The following is a 21,687-nucleotide window of genomic DNA, read 5'->3' on the forward strand; positions in this document are numbered from 1 at the left end:
TTGATTTTATAAACCTCAATAAGGTCACCTCTCAGTCTGCAATACTTGAGGGGAAAGTTGCCCCAACCTACTTAGCCTCTCCCTATAGCTCAAACCCTCCAGTTCCTGGCAGTTTCACAACATCCTTTCTGTAGCAGGGAGACCAGAATTGCATGTAGTGTTCCAAAAGTGGCCTTGCCAATATCCTGTACGGCCACAACATGCCCTCCCAACTCATATACTCAATACATTGACCAATAAAGGCAAGCATACCAAACACCTTCGCTGTCCTATTTACCCGCGACTGCACCCCAAGGTCTGTTTATTCAACAACACTCCCCAGGACCTTACCATTAAGAATATAAATCCTGCCCTGATTTGCCTTTCCAAAATGCAGCATCTCACATCTAAATTAAACTCCGTCTCCCACTCTTTAACGTATTGGCTCATCTGATCAAGATCCCATTGTACTCTGAGGTAGTGTTCTTTGCTGTCCATTACATCTCTAATTTTGGTGCCATCTGCAAACCTACTAATCATGCCTCCTATGTTTGGGCCCAAATTGTTTATATAAATGATGAGATGCAGTGGACTCAACAACGATCCCTGTGGTATGCTGCTGGTCACAGACCTCCAGTCTGAAAAACAATCCTCTTCCACCATGTTGTGTCTTCTATCTTTGAGCCAGTTCTGTATCCACATGGCTACTTCTCTCTCTATTCCATGCGATCTAACCTTGGTGACCAGTGTACCATGAGGAACCTTGTCAATGCCTTACTGAAGTCCATTTAGATAACATCCACCACTCTGTCCTGATCAGTCCTCTTCATTACTTCTTCAAAGGGACAATCAGGTTCATGAGACACGATTTCCAATGCACAAAGCCGTATGACTATCCCTAATCAGCCCTTGCCTTTCCAAATACACGTGAGTCCTGTCCCTCAGGATTCCTTCCAACAACTTGCCCACTACAGATGACAGTCACATTGGTCTATAGATTCCTGGCTTTTCCTTACCAACCTTCCCGAAATTGTGGCATTGCGTTAGCCAACCTCCAGTATTCCAACTCCTCACTTATGGCGGTGACGATACAAAGATCCCAGCAAAAGACCCAGTAATCACTTCCCTAGGTTTCCATCAAGTCTTAGGGTACACCTGATCATGTTCTGGGGATTTAGAACGCATAAAGGTGGATAGGATGTCCAGTACCACCACCACCACTGCAATTTGGAAATGTGTTAAGATGTAGTTATTTATTTCCCCATTTTCTCTGGCTTCCATACCTTTCACCATAGTAAACACTGATGCAAAATACTCATTTAGTATCTTCCCTCAACTCCTGCAGTACCATGTGTAGGCCGCCTTGCTGATCTTTAAGGGATCCTATTTTCTCCTTAGTTACTGTTTTGACTGTAATATATTTGTAGAATCCCTTTGGATTCTCCTTAACCCTATTTGCCAAAGCTGTCTCGTGTCCCCTTTTTGCCCTCCTGATTTCCCTCTTTAGTGTACTCCTACTGCCTTGATAATCTGCTGGGGATTCACTCGATCTCTGATGTCTGTATGTGACATATGCTTCCTTCTTATTCTTGACCAAAACCTCAATTTCTCTAGCCACCCATCATTTCCTACACCTACCAGCCGTATCCTTCGCCCTGACAGGAACATATTGTCTCTGGACTCTCATCATCTCATTTTTGCAGGCTTCCCACTTTCCAGCTATGTGAACATTGCCCCCAGTCGCCTCCAATTTAGAACTTTAACTTTTAGATCCAGTCTATTCTTTTCCATCACTATTTTTAAAACTAATAGAATTATGGTCACTGGTCCCAAAATGCTCCCGCACTGACACCTCACTCACCTGCTCTGCCTTATTTCCCAAGAGTAGGTCGGGTTTAGCACCTCCTCCAGTGAGTGCATCCACATACTGCGTAAGAACATTTTCCTGTACTTGTTTTCTTGGTTGTTTGGAAATCTGGGTTCTTGTGGGATATGTATGTATATCAGAGGAGTATATAGAACAATACAGCGCAGAACAGGCCCTTCGGCCCTCGATGTTGCGCTGACCTGTGAACTAATCTAAGCCCCTCCCCCTATGCTTTCCCATCATTATCTATATGCTTATCCAAGGACTGTTTAAATGCCCCGAATGTGGCTGAGTTAACTACATTGGCAGGCAGGGGGCTCCACGCCCTTACCAGTCTCTGAGTAAAGAACCTGCCTCTGACATCTGACTTAAATCTATCACCCCTCAATTTGTAGCTATGCCCCCTCGTACAAGCTGAAGTCATCATCCTCAGAAAAAGACTCTCACTGTCCACCCTCTCTAATCCTCTGATCATCTTGTATGTCTCTTAGCCTTCTTCTCTCCAATGAGAACAGACCCAAGTTCCTCAGCCTTTCTTCACTCCAGACCAGTTAGCATCCTGGTAAATCTCCTCTTCACCTTTTCCAGTGCTTCCACATCCTTCCTGTAATGGGGCGGCCAGAACTGCATGCAATATTCCAAGTGAGGCCGCACGAGCGTTTTGTACAGTTGCAGCATAACGTCACGTCTCTGGAACTCAGTCCCTCTACCAATAAAACCTAACACACCGGAAACATTTTTAACAGCACTATCAACCTGGGTGGCAACTTTCAGGGATCTATGTACATGGACACCAAGATCCCTCTGCACATCCACACTACCAAGAAGCTTTCCATTGACACAGTATTCTGCCTTCCTATTATTCCTCCCAAAGTGAATCACCTCACATTTTTATCTGTATTGAACTCCATTTGCCACCTTTCAGCCCAATTCTGCAGTTTATCCAAATCTCCCTGCAACCTGCAACATTCTTCCACGCTGTCCATCCCTCCACCGACTTTAGTGTCATCTCCAAACTTACTAAGCCATCCACCTATGCCTGCGTCCAAGTCGTTTATAAAAATGACAACAGCAGTGGTCCCAAAACAGATCCTTGAGGCACATCACTAGTAACCGGACCCCAGGCTGAATATTTTCTGTTAACCACCACTCGTTGCCTTCTTACAGAAAGCCAGTTTCTAATCCAAACTGCTGAATCTGTCTCAATCCCATGCCTCCGTATTTTCTGTAATAGCCTACCATGTGGAACCTTATCAAAGGCTTTACTGAAGTCCGTGTACACCACATCAACTGCCCTTCCCTCATCCACATGCTTGGTTAACTTCTCAAAAAACTCAATAAGGTTTGTGAGACATGATCTGCCCTTGACAAATCCATGCTGACTATTTCCAAGCTGACTTTGGGAAAAGAAGCTGGAAGATTTTGGTCCTGTTGGATATTTGAACAGTTTGTGATTTGAGAGGGGTTGCCTTTTGCTAATTTGGAAACAAAATGAACAGTTGAAAGTTTAATTGCTGGAGCTTTTAGCTGCTAGCTGATTTTACTGGAAATAAGACCACACAAGGTCAGAGCAAGAGTAGGCCATTCAATACATTAAGTTTGCTCTGCTGTGCCGTGAGATTGTGGCTGATTTGAGAATCCTTCTCTCCATTCTCCTGCCTTCTCCCTTGATTATCCTTGATCCCTTACTGATTTAAAATGTGTTAAAAATCAATTTGAGCAATTAGCCCACTTTCAAGAAGCTAAGTGTTGGGGTTTTGTCAACTTAATTATGCAGAAATCTGTCACTGTGAGGACAGAGCATCCTATGCTGACAGTTGCTTAGCAACCGTAGGATATTGTACAAAATGCGGAGGAATGGAATTGTGGGAGATATAGCAGTTTGGATCGGAAACTGGCTTGCTGAAAGAAGACAGAGGGCGGTGGTTGATGGGAAATGTTCATCCTGGAGACCAGTTACTAGTGGTGTACCTCAAGGGTCGGTGTTGGGTCCACTGCTGTTTGTCATTTTTATAAATGACCTGGATGAGAGCGTAGAAGGAAGGGTTAGTAAATTTGCAGACGACACTTAAGGTCGATGGAGTTGTGGATAGTGACGAAGGATGCTTTCGGTTGCAGAGAGACATAGATAAGCTGCAGAGCTGGGCTGAAAGGTGGCAAATGGAGTTTAATGCAGACAAGTGTGAGGTGATGCACTTTGGTAGGAGTAACCGGAAGACAAAGTACTGGGCTAATGGTAAGACTCTTGGTAGTGTAGATGAGCAGAGAGATCTCGGTGTCCATCTACACAGATCCTTGAAAGTTGCCACCCAGGTTAACAGGGCTGTTAAGAAGGCATACAGTGTTTTAGCTTTTATTAATAGAGGGATCAAGTTCCGGAACCAAGAGGTTATGGTGAAGCTGTACAAAACTCTGGTGCGGCCGCACTTAGAGTATTGTGTACAGTTCTGGTCACTGCATTATAAGAAGGATGTGGAAGCTTTGGAAAGGGTGCAGAGGAGATTTACTAGGATGTTGCCTGGTATGGAGGGAAGGTTTTACGAGGAAAGGCTGAGGGACTTGAGGCTGTTTTCATTGGAGAGAAGAAGGTTGAGAGGTGACTTAATTGAAAAATATAAAATAATCAGAGGGTTAGATAGGGTGGATAGGGAGAGTCTTTTTCCTAGGATGGTGACGGCGAGCACGAGGGGGCATAGCTTTAAATTGAGGGGTGAAAGATATAGGACAGATGTCAGAGGTAGTTTCTTTACTCAGAGAGTAGTAACGGAATGGAACGCTTTGCCTGCAACGGTAGTAGATTCGCCAACTTTAGGTACATTTAAGTCATCATTGGATAAGCATATGGACGTACATGGAATAGTGTAGGTTAGATGGGCTTGAGATCGATATGACAGGTCAGCACAACATCGAGGGCGGAAGGGCCTGTACTGTGCTGTAATGTTCTATGTTCTATGTTCTGTGTTCTATGTAACCTTCTCTGGTTTCAGAGCTGTTTTCCAGACCCACCAGTCACAGTAGATATCCCTAACATAACCGTCTGTCCCCTGAAATCCTGTTTCCTGGAAGGAGTCCCTTGGAATCAGATTGAGTTTACAAATGGCCCCATCTGGAAATTCCTGGTTTGTGACGTCATGCTTCAGAACTCGAAGCCAAGCCAACTGGAGCTTCATCAACGTGAAATTCAGTAGGCGAGGGAAATCATCACATTTTCTCTCTGAGGGTTGAGGGTGTTTTGGAACTCTCTTCCTAAGAAGGTGGTGGAAGCTAAATCCCTTTAATATGACAGGATGGACTGATTTTTGATAATCAGTGAGGTGAAAGGTTATTAGGAAGGGAGCTGGAGGGCAGATTGTAGTTGCAACCAGATAAACCACAATCCTATTGAATGGGGGAGAAGGGTCAAGCAGCTGAATGGCCTCCTCCTGGTCCTCATTTGCATAAAATATGAATAAAACTCAGCTTCCATTATTCTCTTGGGAAGAGACTTAAAATCCTCTGAAGGGAACACTATACTGCATCTCTGTTTGAAAATGGTGCCCCTGATTCTGAAACACTGAGCCCTAGTTCGAGATTCTCCCACAAGAAGAAACATCCTCTCCCTACCAACCTGATCAAGTGTCCTTGGGGTTTTACTTGTTTTCATCACCTCTGAATTTTCTAAACTCATGGGTACAAGCCCAGCCTATCTGGTCTTTCCTCAAAAAAAAAACGCACCCAGTCAAGGGGTTAGCCTGGTTAACTTTCTCTGAACGGACTCTGACGCATTGACATCTATCCTTATAAAGAAACCAATACAGTACACAGTACTGCAGATGTGGACTCGCCAGTGCTCTGTAGAACTGAAACATTATCTCCCTATTCTTAAATTGAATTCCTCTCCCAACAAACCATAACATTTGGAGGCTCATAGAATCTTTGAATTTTACAGTAGAGGTGTAGCATCACTTCCTCACTTTTATACTTTATACCATCCTATGAGCTTGTTTTTTTTTTAACTGGTGCGATGTGGGCGTTGCTGTCTCGGCCAGCATTTATTGTCCATCCCTAGTTGCACTTGAGAAGGTGGTGGTGAGCTGCCTTCTTGAACCATGTGCTGTAGTTTAACCCACAATGCCCTTAGGGAGGGTATTCCAGGATTTTGACCCAGTAACACGGAAGGAACAATGTATTTCCCAAGTCAGGATGATGAATAGTTTGGAAGGGAACTTGCAGGTAGGGTGTTCCCATGTGTCTGCCACCTTTGTCCTTCTAAATGGATGTGGTCATGGGTTTGGAAGCTGCCATTCTAGGAGATTTGGTGAATTTCTGCAGTGCATCTTGTAGATAGTACACACTGCTGCTACTGAGCGTTGGTGGTGGAGGGAGTGGATGTTTGTGGATGTGGTGTTCTGGACGGTGTCAAACATCTTGAGTGTTGTTGGGGCTGTACCCATCCAGGCAAGTGGGGAGTATTCCATCACACTCCTGACTTGTGCCTTGTAGATGGTGGACAGGCTTTGGGGAGTCGGGAGGTGAGTTACTTGCTGCAATATCCCTACCCTCTGACCTGCTCTTGTAGCCACTGTGTTAATGTGGTTGGTCCAGTTGAGTTTCTGGTCAATGGTAACACCAAGAATGTTGATTGTGGGAGAATCCAGTGATGGTCTTAGCCTGGCATTTGTGTGGTGTGAATGTTACTTGCCACTTGTCAGCCCAAGCCTGAATATTGTCTACATCTTGCTGCATTTGTACCTGAGGAGTTGCGAATGGTGTTGAATATTGTGTAATCATCCAGTGAATATGTCCACTTCTGACTGATTGATGGAGGGGAGGTCATTGTTGAAGCAGCTGAAGATGATTGGGCAGAAGACTATACACTGAGGAACTTCTGCAGATATGTCCTGGAGCTTAGATGATTGACCTCCCATAACCATGACCATCTCCCTATTTGTCAGGTGTGACTCCAACCAGTGGAGTGTTTGCCCTTGATTCCAGTTTTTTTAGGGCTCCTTGATGCCACATTCAGTTGAATACAGGCTTGATGTCAAAGGGTGTCAGTCCATGTTTGAACCGAGGCTGTAATGAGGTCAGGAGCTGAGTGGCCCTGGCGGAACCCAAACTGGGCCTCACTGAGCAGATGCTGCTTGATAGCACTGTTACTGACACCTTCCAACACTTTACTGATGATTGAGAGTAGGCTGATGAGGCGGTAATTGACCGGGTTCGAACTGTCCTGCTTTCTGTTTACAGGACAGTTTTCCTGATTACTTGCTGAACCTGTATACTCACCACCTGAGATTCATGCACTGGGACACTTTGATGTCTTTGGATCTCAGAACTCTGCAACCTCTCCACCCAGTCTTTTGGTTGTAATGGATAATTCACTTTTTCTCCCATGGTACTCTATTTATCAGATTTTTGCTATTTCCCTTCATCTATCAATGTCCTTTTGCAATGTCCTTGTGTCCTCTTTACAACTTACCTTCAAAATGACCTTTCTATCATCGGTAAATTTGAAAACCATACTGGCCGTTTTTCATCAAAATCATTTGTATAATTAGTTGACAGGTGAGGTCCACTGATCTATGCGGCACACCTCTCCTGAGATGCTGCTTGGCCTGCTCTGTTCATCCAGCTCCACACTTTGTTATCGCTGCTTATCCAAGAGTCGCTTAAATGGCCCTAATGTATCTGACTCCACAACCACTGCCGGCAGCGCACAACTCTCTGTGTGAAGAACCTACCTCTGACATCTCCCCTATACCTTCATCCAATCACCTTAAAATTATGCCCCCTCCTGATAGCCATTTCCACCCTGGGAAAAAGTCTCTGGCTACCCACTCTATCTGTGCCTCTCATCATCTTGTACATCTCTATCAAGTCACCTGTCATCCTTTTTTGCTCCAATAAGAAAAGCCCTGGGTCCCTCAGCCATTCCTTATAAGACCTGCCCTCCAGTCCAGGCAGCATCCCGGAAAATCTCCTCTGCGCTCTCTCTAAAGCTTCACATCCTTCCTTCCTACAATGAGGCAACCAGAACTGAACACAATATTCCAAGTGAGGTTTAGCCAGGGTGTTATAGAGCTACAGCATAACCTCTTGGCTCTTAAACTCAATTCCCCTGCCAATGAAAGCCAACACACCATATGCCTTCTTTACAGCCCTATCAACTTGGGTAGCCACTTTGAGGGATCTGTGGATGTGAACCCCAAGATCCCTCTGTTCCTCCACACTGCCAAGAATCCTACCACAAATCCTGTAATCTGCATTCAAATTTGACCTTTCAAAATGAATCACTTCATACTTTTCTGGGTTGAATTCCATCTGTCACTTCTTTGCCCAGCTCTGCATCCTGTCACTGTCCCGTTGCAACCTACAACAGCCCTCCATGCTGTACACAACTCCACCAACCTCTGTGTCATTGTCAAATGTACTAACCCACCCTTCCACTTCCACATCCAAGTCATTTATAAAGATCACAAAGAGCAGGGGTCCCAGAACAGATCCCTGCGGAACACCACTGGTCACTGAGGTCCAGGCAGAATACTTACCATCTACAACCACTCTCTGCCTCCTGTCAGCCAAACAATTCTGAATCCAGACAGCCAAATCACCCTGTACCCCATGCCTCCTTACTTTCTGAATGAGCCTGCCATGGGGAACCTTACAAAATGCCTTGCAAAAATCCATGTACACCAGATCCACTGCTCTGCCTTCATCAATGTGTTTTGTTGCATCCTTAAAGAATTCAGTAAGGCTTGTGAGGCATGACCTGCCCGTCACAAAGCCATGCTGAGGGGAGATGTCAGAGGTAGGTTCTTTACACAGAGAGTGGTGGGTGTGTGGAATGCGCTGCTGGTAGTAGTAGTGGAGTCAGATATTTTAGAGACTTTTAAGTGACCTTTGTCGTGGTTCCGGAGCCACACGTAGGCCAGTCCTGGTAAGGATGGAAGCTTCCTTCCCTAAAGGACATAAGTGAACCACATGGGTTTTTCTGACAACTGACCATGGATTCATGGTCACCATTAGACGCTTAGTTCCAGATATTTATTGAACTCAAATAGTACCATCTGCTGGGGCGGGATTCGAACCTGGGTCCCCAGATATTAGCTAGGTCCCTGTTATCACAGTCCAGTGATAATACCACTAGGCCATGTAGTCCATCAGATATAGATGATTTAACTACCTTCAGCTTCTCCAGTACTTTCTCCTTGGTGATGGCCAATACGCTCACTTCTGCCCCCTGGCTGACTTGAAGTTCTGGTATGCTGGCAATGTCTCCGATACAAATGCTTTGACAAGGATCCACATGGCAGACTGATGAGGAATGTAAAAACACACGGGACCCTAGGTAACTTGGCAAGTTGGATCCAGATTTGGGTCAGAGACAGGAGACAGGGGGTGGTGGTAGAGGGCTATTTGTGTGACTGGAGCCTGGTGTGCAGTGGTGTCCCACAGGATCAGTCTTGGGTCCCTTATTGTTTGTGATATCTACAAATGATGTTGATGAGAACGTATGGGATGGGGGAATAATAAGTCAGTTTGAGGACGACATGAAGGTCTTAAGTTATAGGAAGATAAAGTCAGATTGGTCAGATGGGCAGACAGTGACAGAATTTAATCCTGATAAGTGTGAGGTGATGCCCTTTGGAAGTAGAAACAAGACAAGGAAATACTCAATGAGTGGCAGGATACTTGGAAGCTCAGATCTCTGAAGGCGGCAGGACAGGGTTAATAGTGTGGTTAAGAAGGTAAATGGGACGCTTGTCTTTGTCAATTGAGGCGTAGATTATAAAAGCAGGAAGGTAATGTTGGAGCTGAACAGGACTTTGGGTGAGCCACAGCTGGAGTTCTATGCTTAGTATTGGTTAGTGCACTTTTAGAAGGATGTGATTGCACTGGATGGGGTGTTGCCTGGGATGGAGCAGGTCACTAGATAAGCTCAGGTTGTTTTCTTTGTAATTGAGGAGGCTGAGTTGGCCTGGATGGAGATGTATTAGATCATGAGGGGCATGGACAGTGTGAATAGGAAGCAGCTGTTCCCTTTAGTTGAAGGGTCAATAAAAAAGGGCATTAAAAAATATAATTTGATACATAACAAAGTGTCAAGCTGGAGGAACACAGCAGGCCTGGCAGCATCAGAGGAACAGGAGAGCTGAGAATTTTCTGAAAAAGGGTCCCAACCCGAAACGTCAACTTTCCTGTACCTCTACCTCCACACTTTGTTATCCCTGACTCCAGCATCTATAGTTCTTGCTACCTGATCTGGTACGTAATGTCCTTTAGGGAAGGAAACCTGCCATCCTTAGCTGGCCTACATGTGACTCCAGACCCACATCAATGTGGTTGATTCTCAGCTGCCATCTGAAAAGGCCTAGCAAACCATTCAGTTGTATCAATCGCTAATCAAGCCTTAACAACAAGAATGGGTAATTGACGTAGGCACCAGGAAAGCCAACCGCAGAAACAGCCCTGTTGACTGTGCAGAGTCCTCTGTACTAATGTTGGGGAATAGTGCCAAGATTGGGAGAGCTGTATGACAGACTAATCAAGCAACAACTTGACCTTGTATTCACGGAATCATACCTTACAGTCAACGTCCCAGATGTCATCGTCCCTGGATGTGTCCTGTCCCATCACCAGGACAGACCCAGCAGAGGTAGTGGCACAGGAGGGAATTGCTCTGGCAGCCCTCAACAAAGGGCCTGTACTGTGCTGTTATGTTCTATGAAGATGCAACTCGTAGAGTTGACGAGGAGGAGCCAGTTAAGCTCATGAGATTGTGGGAAATGTATTGAAATGGATAGAAAACTGGTTGGCAGAGAGGAAACAAAGAGTAGGAAATAATGGACGTTTTTCAAATTGGTGGGCTGTAACGGGTGGGATGCCACAGGGATCGGTGCTGGGATCCCAGCTATTCACAATACATATTAATGATTTGGATGAGGGAACAAAGAGTAGCATCTCAGAGTTTGCACATGATACCAGGTTGGGTGGGTGGGTGAACTGTGATGAGGATGTAGAGATCCTTCTGCATAATTTGGCCAGGTTGGGTGAGTAGGCAAATCAGTGCAGTACAATTTGGATAAATGAGGTTATTCACTTTGGAAGCAGAAGCAAAAGCAAAAAGGCAGATTAGTACCTGAATGGGTGTAAATTGGGAGAGGGGAGTGTGCAGTGGGACCTGGGTGTCCTTGTGCACCAGTTGCTGAGGGTAAGCATTCAGGTGCAGTAATTGGTGAAGAAGGTAAATGGTATGTTGGCCTTCATTGTGAGAGGTTTTGAGTACAGGGGCAGGGATGTCCTGCTGCAGTTGTACAGGGTCTTGGTGAGACCTCACCTGGAATATTGTGTGCAGTTTTGGTCTCCTTTTCTGAGGAAGGATGCTCTTGCTGTGAAGGGAGTGCAACAAGGTTATTTAAAAGTTTATTTTACTTGGCATGTCCCTGTTTTACTTGTGCGATTATGGATGTGTTGTCCCAGTCTAGTTCTTGTCCCTCGCTGTCCTTGTGTAAGTGAGACAAGTGAGAATTGGTCATGTCTCTTGGTGGTTAGTTGGTGTTCGTGTATCCGTACTGTCAATTTTTTTCCCGTTTGGCCCATATAATGTTACTCACAGTCCTTGCATGGTATTTTGTAAATTACCCCAGTTTGGCTGCCAGAGACATGCCAGGGAATTCCTGGAGGCCTGGTATTCCAACTAGAACTTCTTCAACAAACACACTGAATTAGAGATAATAAAATGTGAGGCTGGATGAACACAGCAGGCCAAGCAGCATCTCAGGAGCTTTTGTGCTCCTGAGATGCTGCTTGGCCTGCTGTGTTCATCCAGCCTCACATTTTATTATCTTGGAATCTCCAGCATCTGCAGTTCCCATTATCTCTGACACTGAATTAGAGCCTGTGTACAACCCACTGAAAAACAGAACTGGAAGTGGTACCAACCACCCCAGCAAACTGAGGCGTATAAACAACAAACGGGACAGAACACCAACGCTTCACCAGAGATGCACTGACGATGTTATCTAGCAGCGTGGCGAAACATTTGCAATCAAACACATTGGCTTGGCGAGATGGTCTACAGGTCTACAACCTCATCCACAACCTGAGTTACAATTCTTCTTGAAAACTTTGGACTTCCCACCTGTTCCCCATGTTCCTTGATTTTCCCCAGGGCCAAAAACCTGTTAATCTCAGATTTGAATGTACTCAACAACTGAGCATCTACACTGTTTGGGGTTTCAAAGTATATGGAAAAGATAGTCTGGACCCTAACTTTGCCTTATTTTAAAGGTAAGTATAAGGTGTTACTTCCAGACGCAATTTGATTGGTCAAACTACTGACTAAACACACTTTATGTTTACTGAACTAAATTCTACTGGTTTGCTGCTTCAGTACACACAAAACCCACTTATATAAATGCAAGTAACAAGAAAATAAATTAAAACTTCCTCACTCAAAGTCTACATGCCTTTCTTCTTCTATTCTCAAGTCGTAAACACTTTTCTTCTGCCGTTCTGGCTGTCAGGGATGTTTCCTCTGTCAAATCTTCTGTCAGGACACTTAGCCAGAAATGCCGTTGTACCTGTTATGGATGGATGGTGCTTTCTTAGACAGTTTAGCGATTTCTTGCGGGAGCTCAATGCTTATTTCTCAGGCGGTGGTTTACTCTCACACCAATTTTCAAAATCCCTCTTCTATATACTTTGGATGACATATCAATTTTCTTACAGTAGCATTGGCCGGAGGTTGTCAAAGCCATCAGATGTAAATTCAGTTGGTTTTCAGTCCCTAAGTGCTTGGTTTAAATTAATTGGCTAATTCCAGCTAGTTGCCAAAACATCAAAACAAACCTAAAGATTCCAATCACAAGCCAATTGATACATGCTTCAATTTCAGAACTAGTTTACAGCCTCAGCTTCATCCAGAAACATTTTATCCTTGTATGAATCCCTAAGCTTAGAAAAAAAACACTTTATCTCTTAAATGAACTATGCACTCTTCTCCATTTTTTTTAACAAACAAATTTGAGCATCCTACCTTCCAATTCATGATTACTGTATCTAATCCCAGCCTCTTCTGGGATTTCTGTTTGAGCTTCCTCAGGACCCTCCTCGCCCCTGAGTAGTGGGAGGGGGAGAATCCCCTTGCTCCTGGGCAATCGGGGGGATGGGGGAGACTCCCCTTACCCCTGGGCAATGAGGGGGGCTGGGGGAGACTCCTCTTGTCTGGGCAATGAGGGGGAATGGGGGACACTCTCCTTGCCCCTGGGCAATGAGGGGGAATGAGGGAGACTCCCCTTGCTCCTGGGCAATGAGGGGGAATGGGGGAGACTCCTCTTGTCTTGGGGGGTGGGGTGAGACCCCTCTTGCCCTAGGCAGTCAGGGGGAATCGGGGAGACTCCTCTTGCCCCTGGGGGGTGAGGGGAGTCTCCTCTTGCCCTAGGCAGTGAGGGCTAATGGGGGAGACTCCTCTTGTCACTGGAGGGTGGCGTGAGACCCCTCTTGCCCTAGGCAGTGAGGGGGAGTGGGGGAGACTCCTCTTGCCCTGGGCAGTGAGGGGGAATGGGGAGACTCCTCTTGTCCCTAGGGGTGGAGGGGGACGACTCCTCTTGCCTTGGGCAGTGAGAGGGAATGAAGGAGACTCCTCTTGTTCCTGGGGGGCTGGGGGGGGCAACACGCCTTGGGCAGTGAGGGGGAATGGGGGAGACTCCTCTTGCCGTTGGGGATGTGGGGGGTGGGGGGGGTGACTCCTTTTGCCTTGGGCAGTCAGAGGGAATGGGGGAGACTCCTCTTGTCCCTGGGCAGTGAGGTGGGGCGGCAGTGTGGGTGCTGGGCATGTCTGCCTCTGGCAGGCTCCATGTTGTGGGTTTGGGCCAGGCCTGGCTGGGCTGATGTAGGCTATACCCTGACTGATCTCAGTTTTACTGCTTTTCCAGGCCCTCACTTTGTGGCGGTGAACAATAGACACGAGATCCTGGTGACAGATTTCCACAACCACTCGGTGAAGGTGAGGCAGATCACAGCCAGCAGCTACATTGCACTGTCCCACCACCCTCAACACTGGGCTGAGAGAGAACCCAGAGGGAGGAGTGAGCTCTGGGGTGGGATGAGGTGGGGTGAATCCCCAGTGAGGAAGGGAGAATGACCCCAAAGGGCCATCCCCACCCTGGATTACAGTCACTACCTACTCCAGGAATACTGTTAGAGCCCCTTCACCCAATACTGTGTGTGTTCAGTGCCCCCACAGTGCATATGGTCAGGGACACACCCCCCATAGTGCGTGTGGTCAGGGTCACACCCCCCCCCGACAGTGCGTATGGTCAGGGACACACCCCCCACAGTGCGTATGGTCAGGGTCACACCCCCCCCCGACAGTGCGTATGGTCAGGGACACACCCCCCACAGTGCGTATGGTCAGGGTCACACCCCCCCCCGACAGTGCGTATGGTCAGGGACACACCCCCCACAGTGCGTGTGGTCAGGGTCACACCCCCCCCCGACAGTGCGTATGGTCAGGGACACACCCCCCACAGTGCGTATGGTCAGGGACACACCCCCCACAGTGCATATGGTCAGGGACACACCCCCCATAGTGCATATGGTCAGGGACACACCCCCCATAGTGCGTGTGGTCAGGGTCACACCCCCCCCCGACAGTGCGTATGGTCAGGGACACACCCCCCACAGTGCGTATGGTCAGGGACACACCCCCCACAGTGCGTATGATCAGGTACACACCCCCCATAGTGCGTATGGTCAGGGACACACCCCCCACAGTGCGTATGGTCAGGGACACACCCCCCACAGTGCGTATGGTCAGGGACACACCCCCCACAGTGCGTATGATCAGGTACACACCCCCCATAGTGCGTATGGTCAGGGTCACACCCCCCCCCGACAGTGTGTATGGTCAGGGACACACCCCCCACAGTGCGTATGATCAGGTACACACCCCCTCAACAGTGCATGTGGTCAGGTACACACCCCCCCCCCATAATGTGTGTGGTCAGGGACACACCCCCCCCCCACAGTGCGTGTGGTCAGGGACACACATCCCCCCCATAGTGCGTGTGGTCAGGGAGACCTTCGGGCTGTGTGTGTGGACAGTGTCATACACGCTGCCTCTTGACAGGCTGTTTCGAGGCTGGGAACATTGACACTGCATTTCTGATCTGGACAGGTTTATAATTCTGATGGTGAATTCCTCTTCAAGTTTGGATCGCATGGAGAGGGGAACGGACAGTTCAATGCTCCCACTGGGGTGGCCGTTGATACCAATGGGAACATCATTGTCGCTGACTGGGGAAACAGCCGAATACAGGTGAACAACAAACTGGATCTAACCCCATACTGTCCCTGTCCTGGGAGTGTTTGAGGAGGACAGTGTAGTGGGGTCTTTACTCTGTATCTAACTCTGTGCTGTCCCTGTCCTGGGAGTGTTTGAGGAGGACAGTGTAGTGGGGTCTTTACTCTGTATCTAACCCCATACTGTCCCTGTCCTGGGAGTGTTTGAGGAGGACAGTGTAGTGGGGTCTTTACTCTGTATCTAACCCCATACTGTCCCTGTCCTGGGAGTGTTTGAGGAGGACAGTGTAGTGGGGTCTTTACTCTGTATCTAACCCCATACTGTCCCTGTCCTGGGAGTGTTTGAGGAGGACAGTGTAGTGGGGTCTTTACTCTGGATCTAACCCCATACTGTCCCTGTCCTGGGAGTGTTTGAGGAGGACAGTGTAGTGGGGTCTTTACTCTGTATCTAACTCTGTGCTGTCACTGTCCTGGGAGTGTTTGAGGAGGACAGTGTAGTGGGGTCTTTACTCTGTATCTAACCCCATACTGTCCCTGTCCTGGGAGTGTTTGAGGAGGACAGTGTAGTGGGGTCTTTACTCTGTATCTAACCCCATACTGTCCCTGTCCTGGGAGTGTTTGAGGAGGACAGTGTAGTGGGGTCTTTACTCTGTATCTAACTCTGTGCTGTCACTGTCCTGGGAGTGTTTGAGGAGGACAGTGTAGTGGGGTCTTTACTCTGTATCTAACCCCATACTGTCCCTGTCCTGGGAGTGTTTGAGGAGGACAGTGTAGTGGGGTCTTTACTCTGTATCTAACCCCATACTGTCCCTGTCCTGGGAGTGTTTGAGGAGGACAGTGTAGTGGGGTCTTTACTCTGTATCTAACCCCATACTGTCCCTGTCCTGGGAGTGTTTGAGGAGGACAGTGTAGTGGGGTCTTTACTCTGTATCTAACCCCATACTGTCCCTGTCCTGGGAGTGTTTGAGGAGGACAGTGTAGTGGGGTCTTTACTCTGTATCTAACTCTGTGCTGTCACTGTCCTGGGAGTGTTTGAGGAGGACAGTGTAGTGGGGTCTTTACTCTGTATCTAACTCTGTGCTGTCACTGTCCTGGGAGTGTTTGAGGAGGACAGTGTAGTGGGGTCTTTACTCTGGATCTAACCCCATACTGTCCCTGTCCTGGGAGTGTTTGAGGAGGACAGTGTAGTGGGGTCTTTACTCTGTATCTAACCCCATACTGTCCCTGTCCTGGGAGTGTTTGAGGAGGACAGTGTAGTGGGGTCTTTACTCTGTATCTAACCCCATACTGTCCCTGTCCTGGGAGTGTTTGAGGAGGACAGTGTAGTGGGGTCTTTACTCTGTATCTAACCCCATACTGTCCCTGTCCTGGGAGTGTTTGAGGAGGACAGTGTAGTGGGGTCTTTACTCTGTATCTAACCCCATACTGTCCCTGTCCTGGGAGTGTTTGAGGAGGACAGTGTAGTGGGGTCTTTACTCTGTATCTAACCCCATACTGTCCCTGTCCTGGGAGTGTTTGAGGAGGACAGTGTAGTGGGGTCTTTACTCTGTATCTAACTCTGTGCTGTCACTGTCCTGGGAGTGTTTGAGGAGGACAGTGTAGTGGGGTCTTTACTCTGTATCTAACTCTGTGCTGTCACTGTCCTGGGAGTGTTTGAGGAGGACAGTGTAGTGGGGTCTTTACTCTGTATCTAACTCTGTGCTGTCACTGTCCTGGGAGTGTTTGAGGAGGACAGTGTAGTGGGGTCTTTACTCTGTATCTAACCCCATACTGTCCCTGTCCTGGGAGTGTTTGAGGAGGACAGTGTAGTGGGGTCTTTACTCTGTATCTAACCCCATACTGTCCCTGTCCTGGGAGTGTTTGAGGAGGACAGTGTAGTGGGGTCTTTACTCTGTATCTAACCCCATACTGTCCCTGTCCTGGGAGTGTTTGAGGAGGTCAGTGTAGTGGGGTCTTTACTCTGTATCTAACCCCATACTGTCCCTGTCCTGGGAGTGTTTGAGGAGGACAGTGTAGTGGGGTCTTTACTCTGTATCTAACCCCATACTGTCCCTGTCCTGGGAGTGTTTGAGGAGGTCAGTGTAGTGGGGTCTTTACTCTGTATCTAACCCCATACTGTCCCTGTCCTGGGAGTGTTTGAGGAGGACAGTGTAGTGGGGTCTTTACTCTGTATCTAACCCCATACTGTCCCTGTCCTGGGAGTGTTTGAGGAGGACAGTGTAGTGGGGTCTTTACTCTGTATCTAACCCCATACTGTCCCTGTCCTGGGAGTGTTTGAGGAGGACAGTGTAGTGGGGTCTTTACTCTGTATCTAACCCCATACTGTCCCTGTCCTGGGAGTGTTTGAGGAGGTCAGTGTAGTGGGGTCTTTACTCTGTATCTAACCCCATACTGTCCCTGTCCTGGGAGTGTTTGAGGAGGACAGTGTAGTGGGGTCTTTACTCTGTATCTAACTCTGTGCTGTCCCTGTCCTGGGAGTGTTTGAGGAGGACAGTGTAGTGGGGTCTTTACTCTGTATCTAACTCTGTGCTGTCACTGTCCTGGGAGTGTTTGAGGAGGACAGTGTAGTGGGGTCTTTACTCTGTATCTAACCCCATACTGTCCCTGTCCTGGGAGTGTTTGAGGAGGACAGTGTAGTGGGGTCTTTACTCTGTATCTAACCCCATACTGTCCCTGTCCTGGGAGTGTTTGAGGAGGACAGTGTAGTGGGGTCTTTACTCTGTATCTAACTCTGTGCTGTCCCTGTCCTGGGAGTGTTTGAGGAGGACAGTGTAGTGGGGTCTTTACTCTGTATCTAACCCCATACTGTCCCTGTCCTGGGAGTGTTTGAGGAGGACAGTGTAGTGGGGTCTTTACTCTGTATCTAACCCCATACTGTCCCTGTCCTGGGAGTGTTTGAGGAGGACAGTGTAGTGGGGTCTTTACTCTGTATCTAACCCCATACTGTCCCTGTCCTGGGAGTGTTTGAGGAGGACAGTGTAGTGGGGTCTTTACTCTGGATCTAACCCCATACTGTCCCTGTCCTGGGAGTGTTTGAGGAGGACAGTGTAGTGGGGTCTTTACTCTGTATCTAACTCTGTGCTGTCACTGTCCTGGGAGTGTTTGAGGAGGACAGTGTAGTGGGGTCTTTACTCTGTATCTAACCCCATACTGTCCCTGTCCTGGGAGTGTTTGAGGAGGACAGTGTAGTGGGGTCTTTACTCTGTATCTAACCCCATACTGTCCCTGTCCTGGGAGTGTTTGAGGAGGACAGTGTAGTGGGGTCTTTACTCTGTATCTAACCCCATACTGTCCCTGTCCTGGGAGTGTTTGAGGAGGACAGTGTAGTGGGGTCTTTACTCTGTATCTAACCCCATACTGTCCCTGTCCTGGGAGTGTTTGAGGAGGTCAGTGTAGTGGGGTCTTTACTCTGTATCTAACTCTGTGCTGTCACTGTCCTGGGAGTGTTTGAGGAGGACAGTGTAGTGGGGTCTTTACTCTGTATCTAACTCTGTGCTGTCACTGTCCTGGGAGTGTTTGAGGAGGTCAGTGTAGTGGGGTCTTTACTCTGTATCTAACTCTGTGCTGTCCCTGTCCTGGGAGTGTTTGAGGAGGACAGTGTAGTGGGGTCTTTACTCTGTATCTAACCCCATACTGTCCCTGTCCTGGGAGTGTTTGAGGAGGACAGTGTAGTGGGGTCTTTACTCTGTATCTAACTCTGTGCTGTCACTGTCCTGGGAGTGTTTGAGGAGGACAGTGTAGTGGGGTCTTTACTCTGTATCTAACCCCATACTGTCCCTGTCCTGGGAGTGTTTGAGGAGGACAGTGTAGTGGGGTCTTTACTCTGTATCTAACTCTGTGCTGTCCCTGTCCTGGGAGTGTTTGAGGAGGACAGTGTAGTGGGGTCTTTACTCTGTATCTAACCCCATACTGTCCCTGTCCTGGGAGTGTTTGAGGAGGACAGTGTAGTGGGGTCTTTACTCTGTATCTAACTCTGTGCTGTCCCTGTCCTGGGAGTGTTTGAGGAGGACAGTGTAGTGGGGTCTTTACTCTGTATCTAACCCCATACTGTCCCTGTCCTGGGAGTGTTTGAGGAGGACAGTGTAGTGGGGTCTTTACTCTGTATCTAACTCTGTGCTGTCCCTGTCCTGGGAGTGTTTGAGGAGGACAGTGTAGTGGGGTCTTTACTCTGTATCTAACTCTGTGCTGTCACTGTCCTGGGAGTGTTTAATAGTGTAGAGGAAGCTTAACTCTGTACATAACCCTGTACTGTCCCTATTGTGGGATTGTTTGATCAGGGACGGTGCAGAGGGAACTGTACTCTGTCTCTACCCCCTGTTGTACCTATCCTGGTGTATTTCTTGAGGGGGCATTGCAGAGGGAGCTTTAGTGCATGATCACTAGCTCGTGCTTTGCACCAGCATGGCTTCCTCTGTTTAGGTGCAGGACCCTGCTCTCAGAGTCATCTACCTCACCGTCCATTTCAGTGAGGAATTCTATCATATTCTGCTTGTTCGTTCCCATGTTGCTTCACATAGCTAGACTGACAATTATTATTTCTCATTTCATAATACTCTCTCTCCTTCTGTGTTTCTCTCACCTCCAACCTCACCGTCCCTCTCTGTCAGTGTGTCTATCTCTCTCCCCACTCTCACTCTTCTCTCTCTGTCTCTCTTTCCACAGGTGTTTGATAGCTCTGGATCCTTCCTGTCTTACATTAACACCTCTGCTGACCCTCTGTATGGACCACAGGGCCTGGCACTGACCTCAGATGGACACGTGGCTGTTGCTGACTCGGGGAATCACTGCTTCAAGATTTACCGATACTTGCAGTGACCATCCCTTCCATAACTCTGTCAGAGGCCCAAACACGAGGCCTACTTTAATTTGCTGTGCATTTTGTCCATTGCAGGACAAGTGATGCTTTTGGGTTTTGTGTTTTTGTTGTAAATACAGAGAGCAGCAATGTTTGAGCAAGGCCCAAGGTCAGAGTTCACCAGTGGGCAATCCCATTGCCCAGACACAAAGTGAACACTTGACTGCAATGCTGACTCAAAGGGGCTTGCCCAGAAAGTCCCACCAATCTCCACGGATGCTCCTGAAGACAAACTTCCCAAGCAAAGAGGGGGAATGGGCCCATTATAGCAGTTGCCACAATGCAGACTGTCCAACATGCAGGGCCACCTCTCCGACGCTGAACTGATGACAGTGGGCAAGTATCAGAGTCAGTGTGTGTGGAAATATAAGCCAGTGAGAGCCAGTGTGTGTGGGACCGTACCCCAGTGAGAGTCAGTGTGTGTGTGTGGGACTGTACCCCAGTGAGAGCCAGTGTATGTGGGACTGTACCCCAGTGAGAGTCAGTGTGTGTGTGGGACTGTACCCCAGTGAGAGCCAGTGTGTGTGGGACTGTACCCCAGTGAGAGTCAGTGTGCGTGTGACCGTACCCCAGTGAGAGTCAGTGTGTGTGTGGGACTGTATCCCAGTGAGAGTCAGTGTGTGTGTTGGACTGTACCCCAGTAAGAGTCAGTGTGTGTGTGACCGTACCCCAGTGAGAGTCAGTGTGTGTGGGGGACCATACCCCAGTGAGAGTCAAGTGTGTGTGTGTGTGTGACTGTACCCCAGTGAGAGTCAGTGTGTGTGTGACCGTACCCCAGTGAGAGTCAGTGTGTGTGTGGGACTGTATTCCAGTGAGAGTCAGTGTCTGTGTGTGACTCTACCCCAGTGAGAGTCAGTGTGTGTGTGGGACTCTACCCCAGTGAGAGTCAGTGTGTGTGTGGGACTGTACCCCAGTGAGAGTCAGTGTGTGTGTGGGACCGTACCCCAGTGAGAGTCAGTGTGTGTGTGGGACTGTATCCCATTGACAGTGTGTGTGGGACTGTACCCCAGTGAGAGTTAATGTGTATGGGACTGTACCCCAGTGAGAGTCAGTGTGTGTGGGACTGTACCCCAGTGAGAGTCAATGTGTATGGGACGGTACCCCAGTGAGAGTCAGTGTGTGTGGGACTGTACCCCAGTGAGAGTCAGTGTGTGTGTGGGACTGTACCCCAGTGAGAGTCAGTGTGTGGGACTGTACCCCAGTGAGAGTCAGTGTGTGTGGGAATGTACCCCAGTGAGAGTCAATGTGTGTGGGTCTGTACCCCAGTGAGAGTCAGTGTGTGTTGGACTGTACCCCAGTGCGAGTCAGTGTGTGTGGGACTGTACCCCAGTGAGAGTCAGTGTGTTAGACTGTACCCCAGTGAGAGTCAGTGTGTGGGACTGTAGCCCAGTGAGAGTCACTGTGTGTGGGGGATCAGGTGCTGTGTATTCTGAGATAGATTCTGTACTGTTGAAAGTGCTAATTGCTGTGATCAGTGTTCTGCTGATGTTTTGTGCCTGGAATCAAGAGCATTAATACGTAAGTTTCTGTGGATCATGTTGGGGGGTTGTAAATAATAGGAAATTAACAGCTACAAAGACAATCGACATTCTGATTTCCATCCATTTGCTCAATTGCACTTTTATTTTTCATCATTCTTGAGATGTGGTGTCACTAGCTGGGTCCAGCACTTATTGCCCGTCCCTAGTTGCCCTAGAGA

The 21,687-nt window shown here is 48.0% G+C and overlaps 1 protein-coding gene across 4 annotated transcripts in view; it reads left to right on the forward strand.

The window, feature by feature from the left end:
* LOC125453449 (tripartite motif-containing protein 2-like) overlaps nucleotides 1-21,510 on the forward strand; it is a 66,293-nt gene extending 44,783 nt beyond the window's left edge. For all 4 annotated transcript variants that reach the window (XM_059646905.1, XM_059646906.1, XM_059646907.1 and 1 more), the window contains exons 10-12: nucleotides 13,765-13,835; nucleotides 15,009-15,149; nucleotides 19,796-21,510. In XM_059646905.1, coding sequence (XP_059502888.1) covers nucleotides 13,765-13,835; nucleotides 15,009-15,149; nucleotides 19,796-19,948 — 365 coding nt within the window. In that variant the 3' untranslated portion in view covers nucleotides 19,949-21,510. The remainder of the gene's footprint in view (nucleotides 1-13,764; nucleotides 13,836-15,008; nucleotides 15,150-19,795) is intronic.
* The last annotated feature ends 177 nt before the right edge of the window (nucleotides 21,511-21,687 follow it).

Source organism: Stegostoma tigrinum, chromosome 6, assembly GCF_030684315.1.
Source record: "Stegostoma tigrinum isolate sSteTig4 chromosome 6, sSteTig4.hap1, whole genome shotgun sequence".
NCBI lineage: Eukaryota > Metazoa > Chordata > Chondrichthyes > Orectolobiformes > Stegostomatidae > Stegostoma > Stegostoma tigrinum.